Here is a 21,092-nt window from a genome sequence, read left to right as displayed (position 1 = left end):
TCATCTGGATGGGAAACTAACGATAGTTTTTGACCTCTGGGTGTCAGGGCCTGGGCTCAGTACTCTGTGTGCCTTTAGTTCTCACGAAAGTCTCATTCTCATTTCAAAGGGCAAACTGCGAGCGTGCCCCAAACTACCCAAGTAGAACTATGCAGAGGTGCCAGCTGCACGCCTGATATCACACTTTCTCCTCTGGAGGCTGAGTCACTGGAGCCAACCCCATCCGTGTGGCAGGAGTGTGAGATGAGGGGGGAACCCTGCCTCCAGCCGGGCTGGCCTCTGAGGGTCCCACAGTAGCCCTGAGAACAAAGGGAAAGCTTGCTGTTAGGTTGCTCTAAAGTGGACTCACACTGGCCCTCAGGAGTACCATCCTCACTCTTTGCCATCACACCTGTAACCAGGACAGCTGTAAGTTGTTGGCCCTGGCTGTGGTGGACTATACCAGTATCTACCAGTATCTGGGATTTCTGGCCAGTACATGGTGTCAGTGCACTGTTGCCTCAGCACACTCTGTGATGGCCTTCATAGCTCTTCACAGTGAGGAAGCAGTTTGAAGATGACTCCAAATGCTCTTGACTCATTTCTTCTAAAGCTGTACCAGGTCACATCAAATTGACCCTTCTTTATTCCTGAATTATTGTTCAGCCTTCCCACCTGCTCCCTTTCTGGGGATTGAAGGTACACAGAACATCTATGGCCACCGTTGGCCCTGGATCCTGGACTTTTACAAAGCAGGAGAACCATATCCTGGAGGTGTCAGTGCATAGCGATCGAAGCTCACTCTGGTACGATGGGCCATACCTGGTGTGCATAGGTACCTTGGCTTCTGCACACAAGCATCACTCATGGTGCCGCAAGGCCCCCAAGTGGTGTGGTGAAGATGAGGTGCGCTCACACACTCGAGTGCCATGTTCAGCATCAGGCACACATTAAGCATCCTCAAAAGGTAAGGTGGCTGGGCTGGATGGACGTCCCTGCGTCATGAAGGACATCCAGCCATTCACAGGGTCTCAAGCTGAGTCCAGAGAGGAGATGCCCTGAGGTGGGAGCTTCCCTGGGGGCTGCGTGGGGCACAGGAAGGGGTCCCACCTACCGACACCGCTGAGGTAGGGGCTGATGGTCCTCCAGGCGCCGATGCTGCCCTGCCGCATGCGCTGCCCCACGGCCAGCTCCAGGTACAGGAGTGGCATCCCCTCCACGATGAGCATGATGACGTAGGGGACCAGGAAACTCCCTGTGGGAGACCAGAGCACCGGGTCAGCGCGCACAGAGGGGCTCACCCCGCCCCAGTCCTCCTTCCACCCACCCAAGTCGCCCTCACACTTTCCCAGTGAACCTCCATTCTTCTGGCCATGTGTCTTCCTCGCTCCACACACCCACCCTACAGTTCCTCTCACCATACGTCTGTCTGACCATCCTTTGATTCATTTATTCATCTACCCATGCTTTAAAAAATTCCTTCTGTCCCTCATTTTTTTTCCTCAAAATGTCAAGCAATAACCCCAGCAGGCCTAGTGAGCCCCACGGTCAGCTTGTCTCTATGACAGGACCTACTTACTTGACTACTACTCGGGGTCAGGTAGAAGTTCAAGGCCTGGTGCCAAGTTGGAATGGGGACATTTTTAGCGCTGCCCAGTAATCACTGCCCATCACTCTCCCACCCCCAGTAACACAATTCAGGCAAACGAGCCTGATAACCCTCTTGACAAGGACGTTGAGATAATTGAAAATTCATGTAAAAATAAAGTAAGTGCAATCCATGTTATAAATTGTATACAAACATATGAAAGTGAATAATAGACATATATTTATTATCTAGAGCTTAAAACAAAGAAAGCACCAGGGGAAATCTTTAAAACTTCAGGTTAGGCAAAGATGTTTTAGAATAAAAAGTAAAAGCGGCATCTTTGTTTTTTTTTGTTTTTAAATTTTTCAAAAATATTTTTATTTTTAACATTTAATATTCATAATTTTAAAAGTTCTTTTTGAACTGGCACATGCTTGTAATCTCAGCATTTGGGAAGTGGAGGCAGGAAGTTAATGAGTTCAAGTATATCATCAACTACATGTCAAGTCTGAGGACAGATGGACATATGAGACTGTCATCAGAAAAAATTAATTTTGATTTTACATGCATCAGATTATCATACTGTACCCTATATATAATACATAATTTAAAAATAAATAAATATTGAGTAAAAAGTATTAAATGACACATCATTTATGTTGGTTACTGAAACTTTTGGTGTCTCTTTAAGTTGAGTGCTCACGGTGATCGTTTCTCTTGCTAACCTTTTCCCCAAAGACCTCAAAGACTTACATTTCTTTTTTTTCTCCACAGACTAAAACTAAAAACCACCTTAAATTTTCTAGTGACAAAATATGAGTAAATGCAAAGAGGACTGTAAACGCAGAAGTCCTAGGACGATGACAAACCACATACTGTATGAGAGGACACAGCCTCCAACTCAGACCACTAACACTGGTCATTCCCACCAGAACCCAAAAGCCCTGTTCTCATTTCTCTGTTAATCAGGTTCTAGTTTTTTGAAGTCCCACACGCCCTGCGTTCTTTATTGTTTGCTCTTCCTTCTTTTTTTTTTTTTAAATACATTTTTATTAATTTATACATATTACATCTCAGTTGTTAGCCCATCCCATGTATCCTCCCATTCCTCCCTTCCTCCCACTTCCCCCCTACTCCCCTCCCCTCCCCTAAGTCTGTGTCTGAGGGGGACCTCCTCCCCCTGAATATGCTCATACGGTATCAAGTCTCTCCTTGGTGACCTATTATCTTTCCTCTGAGTGCCACCAGGCATCTCCATCCAAGGCACATGTTCAAATATGGGGCACCAGAGTTTGTGTGAAAGTTAGATCTCCTTCTCCACTCAACAGTGGAGAATGTCCATCGGCTAGTCCAGGTAGGGGTTCAAGGTTTTTACTGCCTATTTTTTCCTTGGCTGTTGCCACAGTTTGCGGAGGGCCCCAGGGCCCAGACTTGCCTGTAGTTTTCCAGGACCCACTGGATCCTTCCATTTCCTCTTTCTCCCAGGCTTCTCACACCTAAAGTTTCAATAGGATGTCCTCCCCTCTTACCCACTATTCTGGTAGGTACAGTTTTTCATGGGGACGTACACCTTGGACTAGTGTCTCGATATAAGTGAGTATATACCATTTAGCTCTTTTTGCTTCTGTGTGAACTCACTCATTATGACAATTTCTAGTTCAATCCATTTGTCCACAAATTTTGGAAATTCCTTGTTTTTAATAGCTGAGTAGTATTCCATAGTGTAAATGTACCACAGTTTCTTTATCCATTCTTCTATAGAGGGACACGTAGGTTGTTTCCAAGTTCTGGCTATTATGAATAAGGCAGCTATGAACATGGTTGAGCATATGTCCCTGTTGTGTAGTAGTACATCCTCTGGGTATATTCCAAGGAGTGGAATAGCTGGGTCTTGAGGAAGCCCTATTCCCATTTTTCTGAGAAAGCACCAGATAGCTTTCCAAAGTGGTTGTACTAGTTTGCATTCCCACCAGCAATGAAGGAGTGTTCCTCTTTCTCCACACCCTCGCCAGCATGTGGTGTCAGTTGAGTTATTGATCTTAGCCATTCTGATGGGTGTAAGATGGAATCTCAGTGTCGTTTTGATTTGCATTTCTCTGATGACTAAGGAGGTCGAGCATTTCTTTAAGTGTTTCTCAGCCATTTGATATTCCTCTGTTGAGAATTCTCTGTTTAGCTCTGCGCCCCATTTCTCTATTGGGTTATTTGGTTTGGTGGTGTTTAATTTCTTAAGTTCTTTATATATTTTGGATATTAGACCTTTGTCAGATGAAGAGTCGGTGAAGATAAAAGCGGCATCTTTGGAAGGAAATGTTGAGAGACTGAACCACATTACATTTCCCCCCTTGAATACCACTTAACAGAACAAAAGGCCAACTTCAGACTTGGAGAGTGTATAGATGAGACAGTCACAGCGCAACCTCACACTGACAGACACGCCACTGAATGGCACATTTTGGTGCACTTGTGTTGCACCTCAGCGTACATGAGACTGGGCCTTTCTGAGGAACGGGAAGGCACCGGCGGGGACCACGGCACTGCACGGCACGGCACGGCACGGCACGGCACGGCACGGCACAGCAGCACAGCACGGCACGGCACGGCACGGCACGGCATGGCACGGCACAGCACGGCACGGCACGGCACGGCACGGCACAGCACGGCACGGCACGGCACGGCACGGCACAGCACAGCACAGCAGCACAGCACAGCACGGCACGGCACAGCACAGCACAGCACAGCACGGCACGGCACAGCACAGCACAGCAGCACAGCACAGCACGGCACGGCACAGCGGCACAGCACAGCACAGCACGGCACGGCACGGCACGGCACGGCACGGCACGGCACGGCACAGCACAGCACAGCACAGCACAGCACAGCACGGTGCTTTGAGCCAGTGCTTTCTCAGTGAGGGCAAGAGTGAGATGTGAACAGTTTTCATAACAAACCTCACTTCTCTGATCACAACGATCTGTCGCACAGGCCAGAACTGTGATCGCCTAGTCACTGCTGAAATATCCTGCCTACAGACACTATGAGCAGGGACATGTTTCTAACACACGGCCAGAACAGTGCCTGTAAGTGGCAAATAGCCTCATCAGGAGACAACTCATTAGGCAAGTGCACATTTGTACAAACAACGGGACAAGGGAAATGTGCTGCATATTAATATAAAACATTTTGCAATTGCTTTGAAGTAAGCCCCCTAACCAGCCCTCTTCCAAATGAACTACTCCCATTCCTCTTTGATTTAAAATTTCTGATGTACAAGGAGGCCTTGGCATCGCAGGGAAAGAGGCTGCATGGCGCGCACTTCGTGAGTTAAATAAGTCACTGTTCTTCAGTGCTCCTTCTACAGGAGACATCTCTCCCCTACCCCGTGGGCATAGGCTGGCCTTGGAAAGAGCTTTGCCCATCAGAATGCTGTTTAAAAAGCCGTGGAGACTTGTGACTTTTTCCTCCTCATGGAGTATGCAGTGTACATCAGGTACGGAAGTCCCTCCAGGATGGGAGACTACGTGCTGGAGAGTCGTGGGTACCTAGCTCAGGTACTGGAGGTGGAAGGGCCTGCAGCCAAACAAGCAGGACCACATGAAACTGTAGAGCAAGCACTTAGGTGTCCCACGGTATGAAGTGACTAGGGTTGTCGGAAGCCACTATTTTCCCCCTTTACACCCCAGCACTTCCACTTGGGTCCCATAAAAGCAAGATTCTCCGACTCCAATTCAATTAGCAAAGCCAGGACATTTGCTGTATAGACACTGGAATGTTACCAGTTTCTCAGAGTAGGATCCAGCGTACAGTCAGATCTTCAGATCTGGTCTTAAAGTCGCTTTCTTTCTTTCTTTCTTTCTTTCTTTCTTTGTTGTTGGTTCATTTGTTTATTTTTCAATGAATTTGACACTTTAGGAGTTTAGCAGAGAGTTATTTGTGGAATGTCTCTCATTGGAGTTTCTGGCATAAACACGAAAGCACCCTGACGTCCTCCTGCAGAGGCACAAGAGGGCCGTTTGCTCCTTCTTGGCAGGGTTCACTTCCCTCATGTGGCCTGTGTACCTTCGGCTAGATCTCTCTGCTGAAACCTAACTCTCCCCTTTGGAGGAGGGACTTTTTGTTTGTTTTTTATTTAGAACATGGTCTCGTTATACAGCTTAGGCTGACATCTTTCTGCCTCAGCCTCCCAAATGCTGTGTTGTAGGCATTCATGGCCACTGCACCGACTTGGAGAATTTTGAGACCAGTTGGCTACTGCATTCTCTTTCTTTTGTGTGGTTGTTGTACGTGAACCAGTAGCTCTTACCTAAAACGGTGCTTTCTGAGTTCAGCGTACTTTATAATTCCTCAGCATTATGTCATCTCCACTGCATCTCTACACTGGTTTTTTAGCTCCTAGCTTATAGTTTTGTCAGAGACTCTGCCTACTTTATCCCTCAGCCTCTTACCTGGGCAAACCCGTTTTTCTTGCTCCTTATATTTGAAATAAAATTTGTGCTCCCTCCTTGATCTCTGAGGACTTATTTCCCTCTGTGGTACTGGAAGATAATGGTGGAAATGTCTTGGAACTTAGTTATGTTACTAATAACAGGGCATCTAAAAAAAATCATATAGGTGCCAGTAAGATGGCTTAGCAGGTAAAGGTGCTTTCAGCCAAGCCCGATGACCCCCGAGCTTGACTCCTCGGACACAAATGGTGGAAGGAGAGAACTAATTCTCAAAAGTTGTCCTCTGGGCGCACCGCCTGTAGGAAGCTGTGTCGTGTGCAGCCGGCTGGGAAGTAAGAAGGGCCAATGGGACCTCAAAGCCTCAGGAATGAAGAAGACATTGTCCTTACCCTGGAGTGGCGTGCAGTCAGTCTAGGAGGCAGACACTAGAACACAGTTGCCATATAATGTAAGGAAAGAACTGAAGAGGCATGCCTCAGAACTGGGGAGACACCAAAAGGAAGTGGCCTTGGAGAAGGGAAGAGCATGCCCTGGAGCTTGAAGCAGAGAACACAGCAGCTGTTCAATGAACTATTTGCTTACATATGTTTGAGCATAATAATTACAACCCGGACAGTCACAACACTTGGGAGAGCGGGCCCTGCCATGCCTGGGCAGCACAGTACGGCTCACCCTGGTAGAGGGGCGCAGGTGACAGCACCAGAGAGCTGCAGTGTCACTTGTCTGCTGTAAGGTGGCAGAGGTGATGCCTTTTCCCCCTCCCCCTTGGCCACCTTCAGTAGTTAGGAGAGTTGGCTCGGAGGGCAGGAGAGCTGGCCCTGCTTCTTTGCTGGCTGTAGCACTCAGGAGAATGGGCCCCACATCTAACCTGGGCAGTACAGTAAAGCTGGCCAAGATGGTGAAGGCGGGGTGAGCCAGCCCCTCACAGGCTGCAGCACTTGGGAAATTAGATCCTGTGCCTTGCCTGGGCATGGGTGCCTGTGAGTGGGCCCTGCCTCCCACTCAGCTCATGGCTGAAATGGGTGGCCTAGCTAGAGCAGAGCTGGAGAACTCCCCTGGTGGTACAGATAAAGAAAAGCCAGGACGCTAACCAGCTCAGCTACCACCCATGCCCAGATCCAGGGCTCTCAGTTGGCCCACCCCAACATCTATGTAATCTGCAAACAGCTGGGACTGTGAAAGGACCAGTCCTGCTGATCCAAACCTGTAGGATCTCCATGACACAGGGCAACAACAGCATAACTGGCAAGGGTCCCGGTGAGCACCCAGTACTGATGGTGTCACAGAAGCCAGAGGCCTGGGACCAGACCGATGACTCAGTGCAATGGACGTTTGCAAGTGAAGGTAAGTGGACTGGGGATATACTGTGGGACACACTGTGACAATCCGTGATGTGATGGCATTCCGTGTGTGCGTGTTCCTTATTTTGGAAGAGAGGTTGCAAGAGCAAAGGCCAGATATGAGGGGGTGGGGAGGTGAGTGGGCCTGGGATGCATGATGTGAAACTCCCACAGGATCAATAAAAAGTTAAATTTAAAAAAGTTACCCTGACTTCTACACAAACAAAATAAATAGATTAAAAAAAAACCAGCCTAAGAATTCACATAGAACTATTTTAACCTCCTCTGACTTTGCTTGTGTGTGCATTAGATAAGACACAGGAAAGTCTATCCGTGAGGAAGGGCAGTCAGAGGTACTCTCTGAACTTATGATAAGACACTGTATATCAACATAGAACAAATAGCACCCTCTGAAATGAACTTGCTGTGAGAAAGAGAAGAAAGCAGAGGATTTATATTTACTGGATATCATGAAGAGCAGTACAGAGGAGAAGAGGGTTCATAAAGATAAAAAAGTAACTGGGCAACAGTGGCGCAAGCCTTTAATCCCAGCACTCAGAAAGAAGAGGCAGACGGATCTCTGTGAGTTCCAGGACAGCCAGGGCTACCCAGGAAACCCTGTCTCAAAAATCATAATAATCAAGTCAAATAAAGATTAAAAGAAAAAGTATGATGGTTGATTTTACAGCCCAGTGGGAGCAAAAAGCAGACCACGATTGAAATGATAAGGAAAGCTCACAGAAAAAGAATCATAGGTGAACTTTGTAAGAACAGAGAAGGCACGGCTAGTGAGCTTGAGCCCTCACTCTATCTAGGACTGAGGGGCTCACGACAACACAGACCCAGCAGTTGGAACAACTGCAATTATGAGATTTGTAAGACAGTTTCCTAACAGCGTGATTGAGATTATACAACACCACACACATTTCTGATATTTCAAGTGCCTAGGTTACCTAAAAATTAATAAAATTAGCTGCAGAATTCTCCTTCACAGAATTAAACATCTGAAAACAGTAGGAAAATGCAGATTTTGAGCAAAAGAGATTGCAACCCATTCATAGTGCTGCAAAGGAAAGATGGTCTCAGACACTGAGTCCTTTATTTTCTGTTGCTGAAAGAATCCCTTGTTGATGAGCTGCAGCACAGAGTCAGAAGAAAGACTCAAGTATAGAGTTGTGTAAGCAAAACCATGAAGTCTAAACACAGAGCTGTTAGCCTGGTGGTGGCGGCGGCGCACACCTTTAATCCCAGCACGTGGGAGGTGGAGGCAGGTGGATCTCTGAATTGGAGGCCATCTTGATCTACAGATCGAGTTCCAGCAGGACTACCAGGGCTACACAGAGAAACTCTGTCTTGAAAAACAAAAACAACAACAACTACAACAACAACAACCCCCTACAAAAACCAAGCCAAAACAACAACAATCCTTGGTGGTTTCATTGGAAAAATAATGTAAAAGAGAAAAGGAATTCATGAGTAGGACAATGTAATATTAACAGTAAAATCGTCATCGTTACATGTATGAAATACCGGATTATATTTTTTAAATGTGCTAGATAGGATGAGGTAAGGAAAGGAGCAGGAAGAAAATGTATGTTGTGGTGTGAAAGTGTTCCTCGCGCTTCAGGAGCTGGAAGCCTAAGTCCTTAGTTCGTACGGTACCGATGTGTGGAGCTGGGGCCCGTGAGAGGTGGTTAGAATAGGGGTGCTCTGGGCTAACGAATTAATGGAACATATAGTTAAGTAGCTCTGAAATCAAAACAACTTTTTCTAGGCACAGTTGCTCTGTTTCATGCTCCTTTGTCATGTTGTGACACAGCATAATGGCTCGCCAGGTGCCTAGCAAACTGCTCTGAAGGCTGATCTCCACTGTTAACTTGGCTAGAGTCATTTTAGGAGCACACCTCTGGATGTGTCACTGAGGGTGTTTCCAGAAAAATCTGATGCGAAAGGGAAGACCTACCTTACATTCAGGGGGCACCATTCAGGTGGGCTAGGGTTCCGGGCTGAATAAAGAGGAGAATGAGTGGCTGGTAAGATCATCTAGTCAGTAAGCTCTGGCCCTTCGAATATGAAGACCTGAGTTTGATCCCACCCACAGAAAGAGCTGAGTATCCCTTCCATGCCAGCACTGAGACAGGAGACAGTAAATCCCTGGGCTGCTGGGCAGCTAGTTGGACAGAATTGGTCAGCTGCAGGTTCAGTAAGCTCGGTCTCAGAACACAAGGCGGATGGCGGGAGATATGACTCAGTGGTTGAGAGCACCTGCTGCTCTTGCAGAGAGGACATGGGTTCAATTCCCCCACAGGGTGGCTGACAGCTATCTGTAACTTGTTTTAGGGAATTCAACACCCTCTTCTGGCCTTCTTGGGCACCAGGCATGGACACAGGCATACACACAGACCAAACTCTCATACACGTAAAGTTAAAATGACTCTTTTTTAAAATTAAGAAATAATGCTGAGCGTGGTGGCGCACACCTTTTAATCCCAGCACTCAGGAGGCAGAGGCAGGCGGATCGCTGTGAGTTCGAGGCCAGCCTGGTCTACAAAGTGAGTCCAGGACGGCCAAGGCAACACAGAGAAACCATGTCTCAAAAAAACAAAATAAAACAAAAAAGAAAAGAAAAGAAAAGAAATAAGGTGAAGAGCAGTTGAAGGTGACACAATGGCAACCTCTGGCCGCTATATATGCGAACAGATAACATTCCCCACACACCCTGTGCATGTGCGTGTGCCTGTGTGTGTCTGTGCTGTGTGTGTATGTATCTATGTCTGCATGTGTGTGTGTGTGTGTGTGTGTGTGTCTGTCTGTCTGTCTGTCTGTCTGTCTGTCTGTGTCTCTGTGTGTAGAAATGACAGTGATGGTGGTAGTAGGGAAAACAGCAGCTCCCGTGCCCCTGCTGCCACCACTTCCGGGATGGAAGACGCTGTGAGCCCAATGAGCTCTTCTTTCCTTGGGTGCCTTTGTAAGGTATTGAAATAGCAATGAAAAAAGTCGCCCGTAGAGGCATCATACTCTACGAATGTTCAGCCTTCAGACTCGTGAGCTAAACACACACCCGTGCATTGCAAATCACTCACTTGGTCTGTCCAGTTATGACAACATAAAATGGAATTTCAATCTGTTATGGAATTTCAATCCCACAGGGTAATGTCAAAGGTAACGTTTCATGATTGACACTGACTGAAGAAATAAATATCTTTCTTTCAAAAAATTGAATTAACTATTAGTAGAGTAAAATCAGAATTTAAAACGTAATCATTTGAGAGGAAAAAAGCAAATATATTTTATAAGAGATCAAAATAAGGGCTGGAGAGACGGCTCAGAGGTTAAGAGCACTGGCTGCTCTTCCAGAGGGCCTGAGTTCAATTCCCAGCAACCACATGGTGGCTCACGACCATCTATAATGTGATATGGTGCCCTCTTCTGGCCTGCAGGTATACACGCAGACAGATCATTCATATACATTAAATAAATCTTTTAAAAAGATGAATACAAATAAAGCAAATATAGTCTGATAATGATTATAAATGGATCCAACTCTCCCACTAAAAAATTACGATTCAATAATAAGTGTCAAACCTTAGAGCGATTAGGTTCCACAACTGGAAAATGGTTAAACGTGTTGTTACCTCTATAAATGGAGTGCTATAGAGCTATTTTATTTTTCTTAAAGAATATGACGTGACTTTGAAAACTATTACAATAGTTTTTTCCCTTTTACTGTTTCTTCTTTTCTTTCCTTCTTCCTTTCCTCCTCCTTCTCTTCTTCCTCTTTTTTGTCTTCTTCATAGATTTCACTATGGATCATAGACTGGTCTTGAACTCAACGTTTTTCTGCCTCACCTACCTGAGTGTTGTTATTAATCATGCCTGGCTAGGCGTTCTCCTCTTTCCCCCTCCCCCTCCCTCCATGTCTGTCTGTCTGTCTGTCTCTCCCCCCCCCTCTCTGTATGCATGTAGGATGGGGGCACTCATATATGTCAAGGCCTTTTACAGGGGTAAAATGCAAAGGTTGGAGGACAATGTGCAGGAATTGGTTCTCTCTTTCCATCATGTGGTTCTGGGGACTGAACTCAAGTCATCAGGCTTGGAAGCAGAAGCCTTTACTCACTGAGCCAAAATGACCCTAGGCTAGGTCATTTTAAGAGCAAACCATCAAAGTGAAATGTAAAATGTGGTTCTAATTTTTAAAGTAAAAATAGGAACAGTTATTATCTTTGGGTGGTGGAATTTCAGCTATTTTATTGTTTGTTTTTGTTTTTTTGTACTAAGGATTCAACTTAGGGCCTCGCTCTTGGTAGGTGAATGCCTTACTACCTGGCTATATCTCTAGACCCTGATTTTGTATTTTATTATTCATATGCTTCTCTATTTTCCCGAATTTCTACTCATACAATAGTTTATTCTACAGTATGCGACTGCCTCTCTGATGATCATCGTAACATATCCTATCTGCTGAACCCAGGAATATCACTGAAGAGTCTTTTCTGTGTGTGACATTTATCCCTAGGGCCAAGGCCTTACATTGTGTGTTTTTTCTCTCTGAGACTCAAAAGAGAGAGAAAACCCAACGTTAACTTCTTAGCGGAAGTCAACCCGTGTTTCCAGACTCTGGGTCTCCCTCCACCTTTGTCCTCTACAAAGCCCACAAGCAAGTGTCCACTAAGCCGACTCCCTTCTTGAGGCGTGAGCCTCCTTGACTTCTGAAGGACACCCTAGATGACCTGTAGCTTGCTGTGATGGGGACCACTTGAATAACCACTGTTCTGCTCAACACAGGACCCATTTTACTCCTTCCTTATCTTCATCTTCCCTCCCACTTCACTTACTCTAGAAGTTCCCACTGGGGGCTTGATGAAGGTCCGTATTTTAAAAACAAAGAGCACAGGTGAGGAAGACTGAAACCATCCTTGTTCCCCATGACAACCTGTATCTAAAGCTGCCAGAGAATCTCTCCTAGGCCTTCCTGTATACCTGTCTGGTAACATCCTCCCTTCATCCACTACCAAGCATGTCCCTGGCCACCATTCTGCTGTGCTTCACAGTGATGACCTTGTCATTCTCTGGCTTAGCTCCAGCCTTGCCCTCAAGAGCGAGAAGTGAGGTTCTTCCTCAGTCTGTGAACCTGAGCCCTTGAGGACACACGGGCTGCTTATTCACCCCACCTCACCTCTCCTGCCGTTGCTGTGCTCTCTGTCTGCTTCACGTATCACGGCCACCTGGGGTTTCTGGCCATGGATGCTCAATGTGTGCTCTCTGTGCCTCTTGCACAGTTTACTCTGCTTGGAGTATTTTACCCTTCCTCTGTCTCATTTAATGATGCCATTGCTAGAAGCTTTCTAGATGCCCTCATACATCCAGCCCTCCTTCAGTTTTTCAGTACACAGCCTTCTGTGAAAGCTCCACCTGCCCTGTGCACAGGCTGCGTATCCATTTGCCCCCTTCCTGTCCCAGTGTAGTCAGTGTAGTCTCCATCTCTGCTGGCTCCCCTACAGTACAAGTCCTACCTTGTGGCTGATACTGAGTTAATATTTATGAAATGACTTAAGTGCCTACAATGTTTATACTATTCATTTAAAATTGTTTTATGCTTCTTACTGCTTAAAAGAAAACATAAGACAGTAATTATAGGCTGTAAAGAATCCCACAGGGAAGTTTTAAACCACTCTAGGTTCATATCTAGACCAACTCAATCAGGACTTCTGGGAGTGGGGTCCTGGGAATGCTCACACACACACACCTATATATATATATATATCACAGCTACTGATGACTCATGCAGGTGAATGGAGGCTTTCCCACCAACACATGGACATTAAGTTTTTTCATTTATCCTCTTCTGTCCCGAGCTGACCATGGTGGATATGCCTCTGGAGGCTGAGACCCAAGGAATACATGTCCTGAGGATTTCAGCCCGTTTGGGCCACCACTCTGTTTGTTGCCCTCTGGTCACCACATCCCTCATAATAAGAGTTGCGTGAGAAGTCTATGGGGAATTCCAGCCCCTCCCTGGCCTCACAATAACAATGCTTGATCTCTTTCAGGCATTGCTGCTGGAGCAGACTAATGATTCAGTTACTATCCTTGGAAAGAAGTTAGAGATGCAGGTTGTTAGCAATGGCCACCACTTTTAGAAAGAATTTGGAAAAATAGATTGAGTACTAAGGCTAGGTAAAGATGTTTTGCTAGTGGCTCTGATGTAGAAAATCTTAGGGAACAATTTGAAATTCAGAAAAGTACAGTCTTAATAGTTGATCTAGGGACCTTTTGAGGTTGGAGAGCAAAAACAATACCCCAATTAGCACTAGCTGATGTGATTCTCCCACTGACGCTAGGGTTCAAAGTGATTAATTTTTTTATATCCAATTTTGCACTCAGCTTCCTGATTTAATAAAGATTATTAATGAGTAGATGTGTACCTGAGGATTTAAAGTAAAAATGACTGCTTTTTTTATACAAAAGTTTAGGTTTATGATTCTTTTGAGATTTTTATAAGATTATTTATTAAGATAATTGATTCTTTGTAATCCAAAATTACAACCTGCCTGATTTGGAAGTTTTGGTTTCTTTGAAAACTCAGCTATGTTATGTAATTATGCCTTTGTTTAATCTCAAGTGTGGGATTTTAGTTTAGGCTTTAGTGTGTGCACAGCTGACAACTGCCTCCTGTGGGGCCTGTCTTTGCCTGCCTCCTGCAGCACAGAGCGGGCATGGTCTAGGATTGTGAGTAAGATAAATAGGAGAGCCTGGAGAGAGAAAGTGTGGCGTGTGGTGGTGGCGTATGGCGTGCAGCCGATTGTAGAGACCAGAAATGGATGAGAGAAACATTTCAACGTAGTAGCTCAGAGAAGACTGTCTGCTGTGTTTGCTGTTGATGGAGATTGGTGTTGCCACAAAAGAACCCAACTGACCCTAAGCAGTTGGGAGAAGTAAAGGGGTCTGTGCCCCCCTCTCCCCACTAACATTCTTTCTCATAACCAGGGTTAAGGGGTTGGTGGAAGGGTTCAATGCCTCGAATAAAATAGAGGTTTAAAAAACACTGCCAGTAAAGAGAAACTGGCTGAAAAAATTTACCTTGTTTGTTTACACTTTGTTAACCTATAACAAATTGCTTATTTATAAATATATTTGGGTTCTTGGGAATAATTTGTTTTTCATATTTGTTTCTCATCCATAATATGTAAAACATTTGATCATGTGAGGGCACTGAGGAACACGTTTTTCCTACATATACTCATTGTAATTGTTTGCTTAAAAATAGAATGTAATTGCATTATAATTTTTATAGTCCTTGAAAGATTTTGCTGGGATATATATAAGTTGTGGGAAAAAAATAAAGTTGTTGGAGTCTGTTGGAGTTTCTCCATCCACTCAGTATGCAAGTGTGTGTATGTGTATATATGTAAAGTCGGTTGGAGCCCTTCTTTGAAGTTTGCTCCATCCGTTCAATAACAGTCCAAGCATGTTGGAACATGTTTGTTGGAACTTGTTTTATTTCATGTGTGTGTGTGTGGTGTGTGTGTATGTGGTTTGTATGTGTGTGCATGTGTGTGTGTGTGGTATGTGGTGTGTGGTGTGTGTGATATGGTTTGTATGTGTGTGTGTGGTGTGTGTGTATGTGGTGTGTATGTGTGTGTGTGTGTGTGTGTGTGTGTGGTGTGTATGTGTGTGTGTGTGGTGTACATGTGTGTATGGTGTGTGGTGTGTATGTGTGTGTACGGTGTGTGTGGTGTGTGTGGTATGTGGTGTGTGGTGTGTGTGATATGATTTGTATGTGTGTGTGTGTGGTATGTGAGATATGTGGTGTGTGTGTGCATGTGATGTGGTGTGTGTGTATGTGTATGTGTGTGTGTGGTATGTGAGGTATGTGGTGTGCGTGTGTGTATGTGTGAGATGTGGTGTGTGTGGTATGTGTGTATTGTGTGTGTATGGTGTATGTGTGTGTGGTATGTGGTGTGTGTGTGTATGTGTATGTGTGTATGTGTGTGTGTGTGTGTGTGTGTGTGCGTGTGCAGGAAACATCAGCTTTGTCTCTCTGCAGTTACAATCAGTTGTGGCTTATGATTACCACCATCAGTGGAAGCCCCCTCCCCACCAGTAACAATCATTCTAGCCTGGAGAATCAAGCGTTTTACCCTCAGAGAAAGTCTGCTGGGTGATCAGCCAGCTGCGTATCTGCACCCTGCCTCTGTTTACCCTGTGGTGTTGAAGCTGGTCTTTGGCACTCTCCATCATGGGTTGAGACCCCACAAAGGAGGAATGGCTTAGTCTAAGTGTCTGGGGAGGAGGCAGTTTCCAGGGAAGGATGAGGGGATGACGTCCATGGAGTAGAGGGAGGGCAGCAGGCATTGCTATGTGTACTCAGAGAAGAGGCTGGAATAAAAGGGACACAGGACTCTTAAAGGAGAAAGCGGAGGATACCCAAGCCCTGGGCTATCTAAAACCCTGACTGAGAGAACCACAAGAGGAAGTCCTGTGTTTATACAGAAGCTTCAGAGTCCCATTTGGAGACAGGGATAATTTGAGCCTCTGTCACTCCTCCTGAAGCTACCTCTGCTTCTCTGAGCCTCTGTCACTCCTCCTGAAGCTACCTTTACTTCTCTGGGCATGTTTTCCCTTTGTAACAAACAGAGTCCACCCTAGGAGTGCTGTGGAGACTGGCCTGAACATCTGCAGAAAATGCTCTACAGCATGCCTGGCTGACATGTGGCAGAGGCCTGGTAAAGTAGGTCGTCACTAGAGTGGATGCTGGAAACACTGGAGAAGAACAGCCGAGGGTCCTCTATGGCGCAGACCACAACTTTAGGGCCGGGCACCTGGAAGTTCATTTTGGAAATTGCATGTGCTACTTGGAGACTTAATGCCTGACCTCTGACACTCAGGATCTGTTCCAGCAAGAACTATAGGAACAGCACAGCCTGAACGTGCACGCACATACTCTAAGTGTACATGGTAGGGTAGTTCCCTGTCCATTCCCAGACACGCTGGTGTGCACCATGCCCAGGCTGGTGCTGGTGTGAGCCATGATCACCACAGTACCTGACTCCACTGGTGTACAGGCTCTCCCAGAGCGCCTCACATAGCTATACCAGTCGCCACCTCTTTCCTTGGGACTGTGTAACATTCTGGGGCCAGCCACAGTGGGAATATTTATACCAGGACCAGGATGGAAAGCAAATGCTATGACTTAGGCCCCAGCATGCAGGCCAGGCCCCCAGCTGCTGATATAATGGTGACATCTGAACAACCATTACCTTTCTTCCAGATATGGTCTGAAGATAGGCAGTATCAGTCTCAGGCCTGCTCATAAAATGTCGGATTTTGGATCTCTGAGGGGACAATCCATTCGAGATGTAGCATTTTGAGCAATTTGGGTTAGCAGAATTAAGAGAGCTAAAAGAGTTTACTTCCTGTTCTGGAGAGAAATGAGGGCTTTGAAGAGGAACAGAATATTAGCTCTGAGAATGATATTGACCCTCTAAAGAGTCAGATGCCCTCTGATTTCCCCTTGTTTAAATATCTATAGAATACGTATGGGGAAGCCCATAATTCATATTTTCTCCAGCCTTCCAGACATTTTTACATGCATTTGAACCCCCCTCTCTCCCTCTCTCTCTCCCTCCCTCCTTCCCTCCCCCCCTCTCATACACACACACACACACACACACACACACACACACACACACACACACATTTATATAAGCTGCTAGTGGGTGTTTGTTTTCACACATTGGTATTCAGCGTATTTGCATCCCAGAAGGAATTGACACCTTAGACTTTGGCCTGCTGACTTTTTTGAAAATGGGATTTTGTCAAGTTTCTTCATCATCCTTTTTAGTCTCGCTTTTTTGGCCTTGTCGCAGGGAAAGTTGTGCAGAGAAGAAGGGGACCTGGAGCACAGTGCTCAGAATTAACCCTCTTTCTTCAGGGCTGAAGGGAGCAGTCACACAAAGGGCCCTAGTCTGTTGGCTTCAGGAAGGTATTTGGCAGTTTATAGACAAGCTTGTTGTGGAGTGCTGCGACTGTGTCTGTGTCAGGAGATGTTTTATAGCCTTGAGATTCTAGAGCAGTGCTTCGCAGCCTTCCTACAGATCCTCACACTGCGCTGACCCCAACCATAAAGTTATTTTTGTTGCTACTTCATAACTGTAATTTTGCTAGTTATGAATCATAATATAAATACCGTGGGAGATAGAGGTTTGTTAAAGAGGTTGGAGCCCCGAGGTTGCAAACCACTCCTCTGGAGTCTAGAGTTTTTTCCATGTTGTGGCTGGTCCATTCTTAGAATGGAAGCTAAGAATGAATTTAAAACCACTTTGGTTTAGTGGTGATGTAATTAACTTGTTGGCAGTTGACTACATGGATCCAGAGTGGAATGGGAGTGACAATAGCACTCCCCATTGTCGCCTGTGTGTACACGTGTGGGTACACATGTGTGTATATACATGTGTCCATGTATTAATGTAAGTCTGAAGTTGATGGTGGACATCTTCCTCCTTCAGTCTCCACTTGATTTACTGAGATAAGTGCTCTTAGTTGAACTCAGAGTTTGCTGATGGGCTAGTCTAGCTACCCAGCTTGCTCTCAGGGTCTTGTCTTAGCGCCTGAGTGCAGACCCTTGCACTGGGGGATTAGATGAGCAGAGTGAAAGGAAAACTTGAACTCTCCCAGTTTGTGAGCACCTGCTCATTTGACGTCACAGGTGAAGGGACTCAGGAAGATCAGCAAGGGAGGGCAACATGAAAGCTCTTCAAGTGGAGAGCGGCAGGAGGTGGAGAGCGGCTGCCTGGTGGGTGGTGGGTATGAACCTGTGGCTCGTTACGGCAGAGAGGAACTCAGGGACTGGGCCGGAGATGAACTACATACAACGAAGCGGAAATATCAGCCAAGAAACCGTCAAATGTCTACTGTGCCAGGAAAAACAGTTTGGCTTTTGTTCTGGACACGTTTGCTTTGTGTCTAACCTGCAGTTACCCCCTCTTGCCTGCTTCACACTAACCCATTCACCAGCTCCACCCTCAGCCTCAGCCCCAAGCCACCTGTCTGAACAATCGCACCAGACGCAGAGTTTCCTTTGCTTTCTTCTTCTTCCGGTATCTTGGAGGTCTCCCCATACCTATTCAACCTCACAACAATTCGGCCTCATTTGTGCCACCTGAAGACTGTTCAGGTGATGGTGCCATGATAAACAAGGAATTAAGCAGTCATGTGACTCTGTGGTTTACCTGCCCTGGTGGTTGGGAAGGCTGGGACGATGGTATTAAGGCAGGTGTACTAAGCACACAAATATGTGAAAATCTGCTTCTGACAAATCTTTCCAAAGCCAGTTAGGAAGCATTAGACACATGGGATGGCATATGTCCTCTACACACGGAGCATCTGAACACTTCAAATTAAAACAACGGAGCCAGAGAATTAAGAATGCACTGTTTCTTTAAATCTATAGATTAGCCTTTTGTTGGGTTGATTTTGATCTGGCTAGAGTGACAGGAGGGAAATTAGATTTTTCTTCAACAGCTAACTTTTATACTACACTAATTTAATATCTTTCACTGTCCAATGGTGAGGGAAAAAAAAGGTGATTAGATTGCTCTTTCCCCCCACGTGTAAATACACACACATGCTATTAGGTAAACAAGAGCCACCTAGAGAACTATTGTGAACACGTTAAAATATTTTTCTCTTTTCCTCTGTATGGTTTTAAGCACAACTGTTACACAGTTTTGAATCATACCTTCTTTTCCCTCCCCTTGTCATATGATAAAAATGGTAATATAAAATCTTATTAAAACTTTATGGCTGTCAAGGGCACTCCTAAGTGGATGGTCCACAGTTTATTGGACCAATCCCTTTTCTGAAGGGCTCAGACCCTTTCTAACATTTGATCTTATTGAAAGACACTGAGCAGATTATTTTCTGCCTCTGTTAGAATGCTGGTTTTTCCTTTAGATGAGGTTTTAGAAAATGGAATTGAAGAGGGGAATCTTTTTTTTATACTAAGACTGCTTCCAAACCTCGGGGGTCCCAGTCCCAGGAGTTCCCAGCTCCCAGTTAAGGGAGCACAGGGTGAGGGGCAGCAGTCTGTCCCACCCCTCACCCTTAGTTTTCCCCCTGGGTCAGAGGAAACATTCATAAAAACAACAGCAGAACCAAGAAACAAATTCTCCGGGCATAGAATTATTTGTTTTTCCTGCCTTTTGTGATTCCAAATCTAAACCAAGTCTTCGCATTTACAAACCAGGCTTTTTATTATTATTATTATTAAGAAAAATTAAAGAAATCTCTCACGAATCCTTTTGACTTGTTTCAACTTGTGGTCGGGGACTTTCGGATCTGCAAGTTGCATGACAAGTTCCTGTTAAACAATTTACAGCTCACTTTTACACCTCTGTGGAGGAGTGACCCGCCTCCACGGGACAGTAGGTTACCCACCACTGCCCTGGACCTGTCAGAGACGCAGCTCGGGCTCAGTACAGCAAGACTTAGTATCTTAGGGCAAAAGGCCCCGTCCTTGGCGTTCTGGACCGCGAAGCACTTTGCTGAACCGCCACCCTGAGTTGGGACGAAGGGATTAAACGCCACCGCCACTACCACTCAGCACCCAGGCACCCTCCCCGTCCTGCGTCCGCACTCACCTCCGCCGTACATCTGGCACAGGTAGGGGAAGCGCCACACATTGCCCAAGCCCACCGCGTAGGAGATGCAGGCGAACACGAACTGCAGGGGGTTGCTCCACTGAGGCCGTACCTTCTCCATGTCCCGCGCTCGCCCTGTCAGGGCCTGGCCTCTGGCCGCCGCTGCCGCTTGCCCGCCTTTTAATTGCTAATCTCATTAACGCGCCCAGAGGGGCGAGGCCCGCAAGTGGGGAACGGCGAGCCCCACCCTGCTGAGCCTAGTCCATGAAGGCGCCCCTCCTTGGTCCCGGGTGTGGACTTCAGAGCTCGGGGAAAGGATCGCGGTTCCTCGACCTCTTACTGATTAATCGATGACAATTACTATATGCCTGGCACGGCTGCGTGACCGGAAAACACAGCACCTCCCACCCTACCAGGGCTGACATTCAGGTGGCAGAAAGTTTTAAAGGCCACGGGATGACTTGTTCTTAACTTCTTTTGACCCACTGGGGCAGTTTCACTGGGTTCATACCACCTAGCTCACCTAAGTCGGAGATGCAGGGACACTTTAAGCGAAGAGGTAAGTCCTAGAGACAGACAGGGACTCAGGGCTGCCAGAGGAGAGATGGTTTTTGCACAGAGAAGTGGTGGGGAGGCTCAGTGGCAGAACACTCCCCTAGCACTGGAGAGCACTTGTGTGAGTTTGATCCTAGCACACACGCATTCTACAGGCCCTGCCTGCACCTGTAATGTGGGCACAATCAGGTTCTGAACACCTGCTGTGAGGCCGAGGGGAGCCACAGTCTCATCCTCTAGGCGAGGTGGAAACCGAAGATTTCCCACGCTTTTGCCAGTCCAACAAGGAGGTACACAGTTGAACCTGACCCCACGAAGTTTGCTGCAGTGATGTAATCTGTTCTTCGTGACTCTGCCCCACCCCCACCCCGTTCTCCCAACAAGCTCAAATTATCTGTCCTGGAACTTTTGACCTTAAAACAGTGAAGAAGAAAGCAAAGTCACAATACAGCAGCAGGGACTCTGGACAGTAGGGCTCAGGTGATAGATTTCTTCCTTTCCTGCCTCCTCCCATGCCTAGGTCCAGTCTTGTGTTGGTCCAGTT

At 46.2% G+C, this 21,092-nt stretch overlaps 1 protein-coding gene across 1 annotated transcript in view; it reads right to left on the bottom strand.

The window, feature by feature from the left end:
* The window catches only part of LOC311580982 (sodium- and chloride-dependent transporter XTRP3), a 47,160-nt gene extending 26,890 nt beyond the window's left edge, over positions 1 to 20,270 (bottom strand). The window contains exons 1-2 of the mRNA XM_084752817.1: positions 19,994 to 20,270; positions 1,094 to 1,234 (exon numbers count right to left, since the gene is read on the bottom strand). Of these exons, the coding sequence (XP_084608943.1) occupies positions 1,094 to 1,234; positions 19,994 to 20,114 (262 nt within the window). The 5' untranslated portion in view covers positions 20,115 to 20,270. The remainder of the gene's footprint in view (positions 1 to 1,093; positions 1,235 to 19,993) is intronic.
* Between the last annotated feature and the right edge of the window lie 822 nt (positions 20,271 to 21,092).

Source organism: Acomys minous, assembly GCF_964271855.1.
Source record: "Acomys minous genome assembly, chromosome: 13".
In the NCBI taxonomy this organism is placed as follows: domain Eukaryota; kingdom Metazoa; phylum Chordata; class Mammalia; order Rodentia; family Muridae; genus Acomys; species Acomys minous.
The sequence above is the reverse complement of the archived record's forward strand: the minus strand, read 5'-3'. Positions and strand labels throughout refer to the sequence as shown.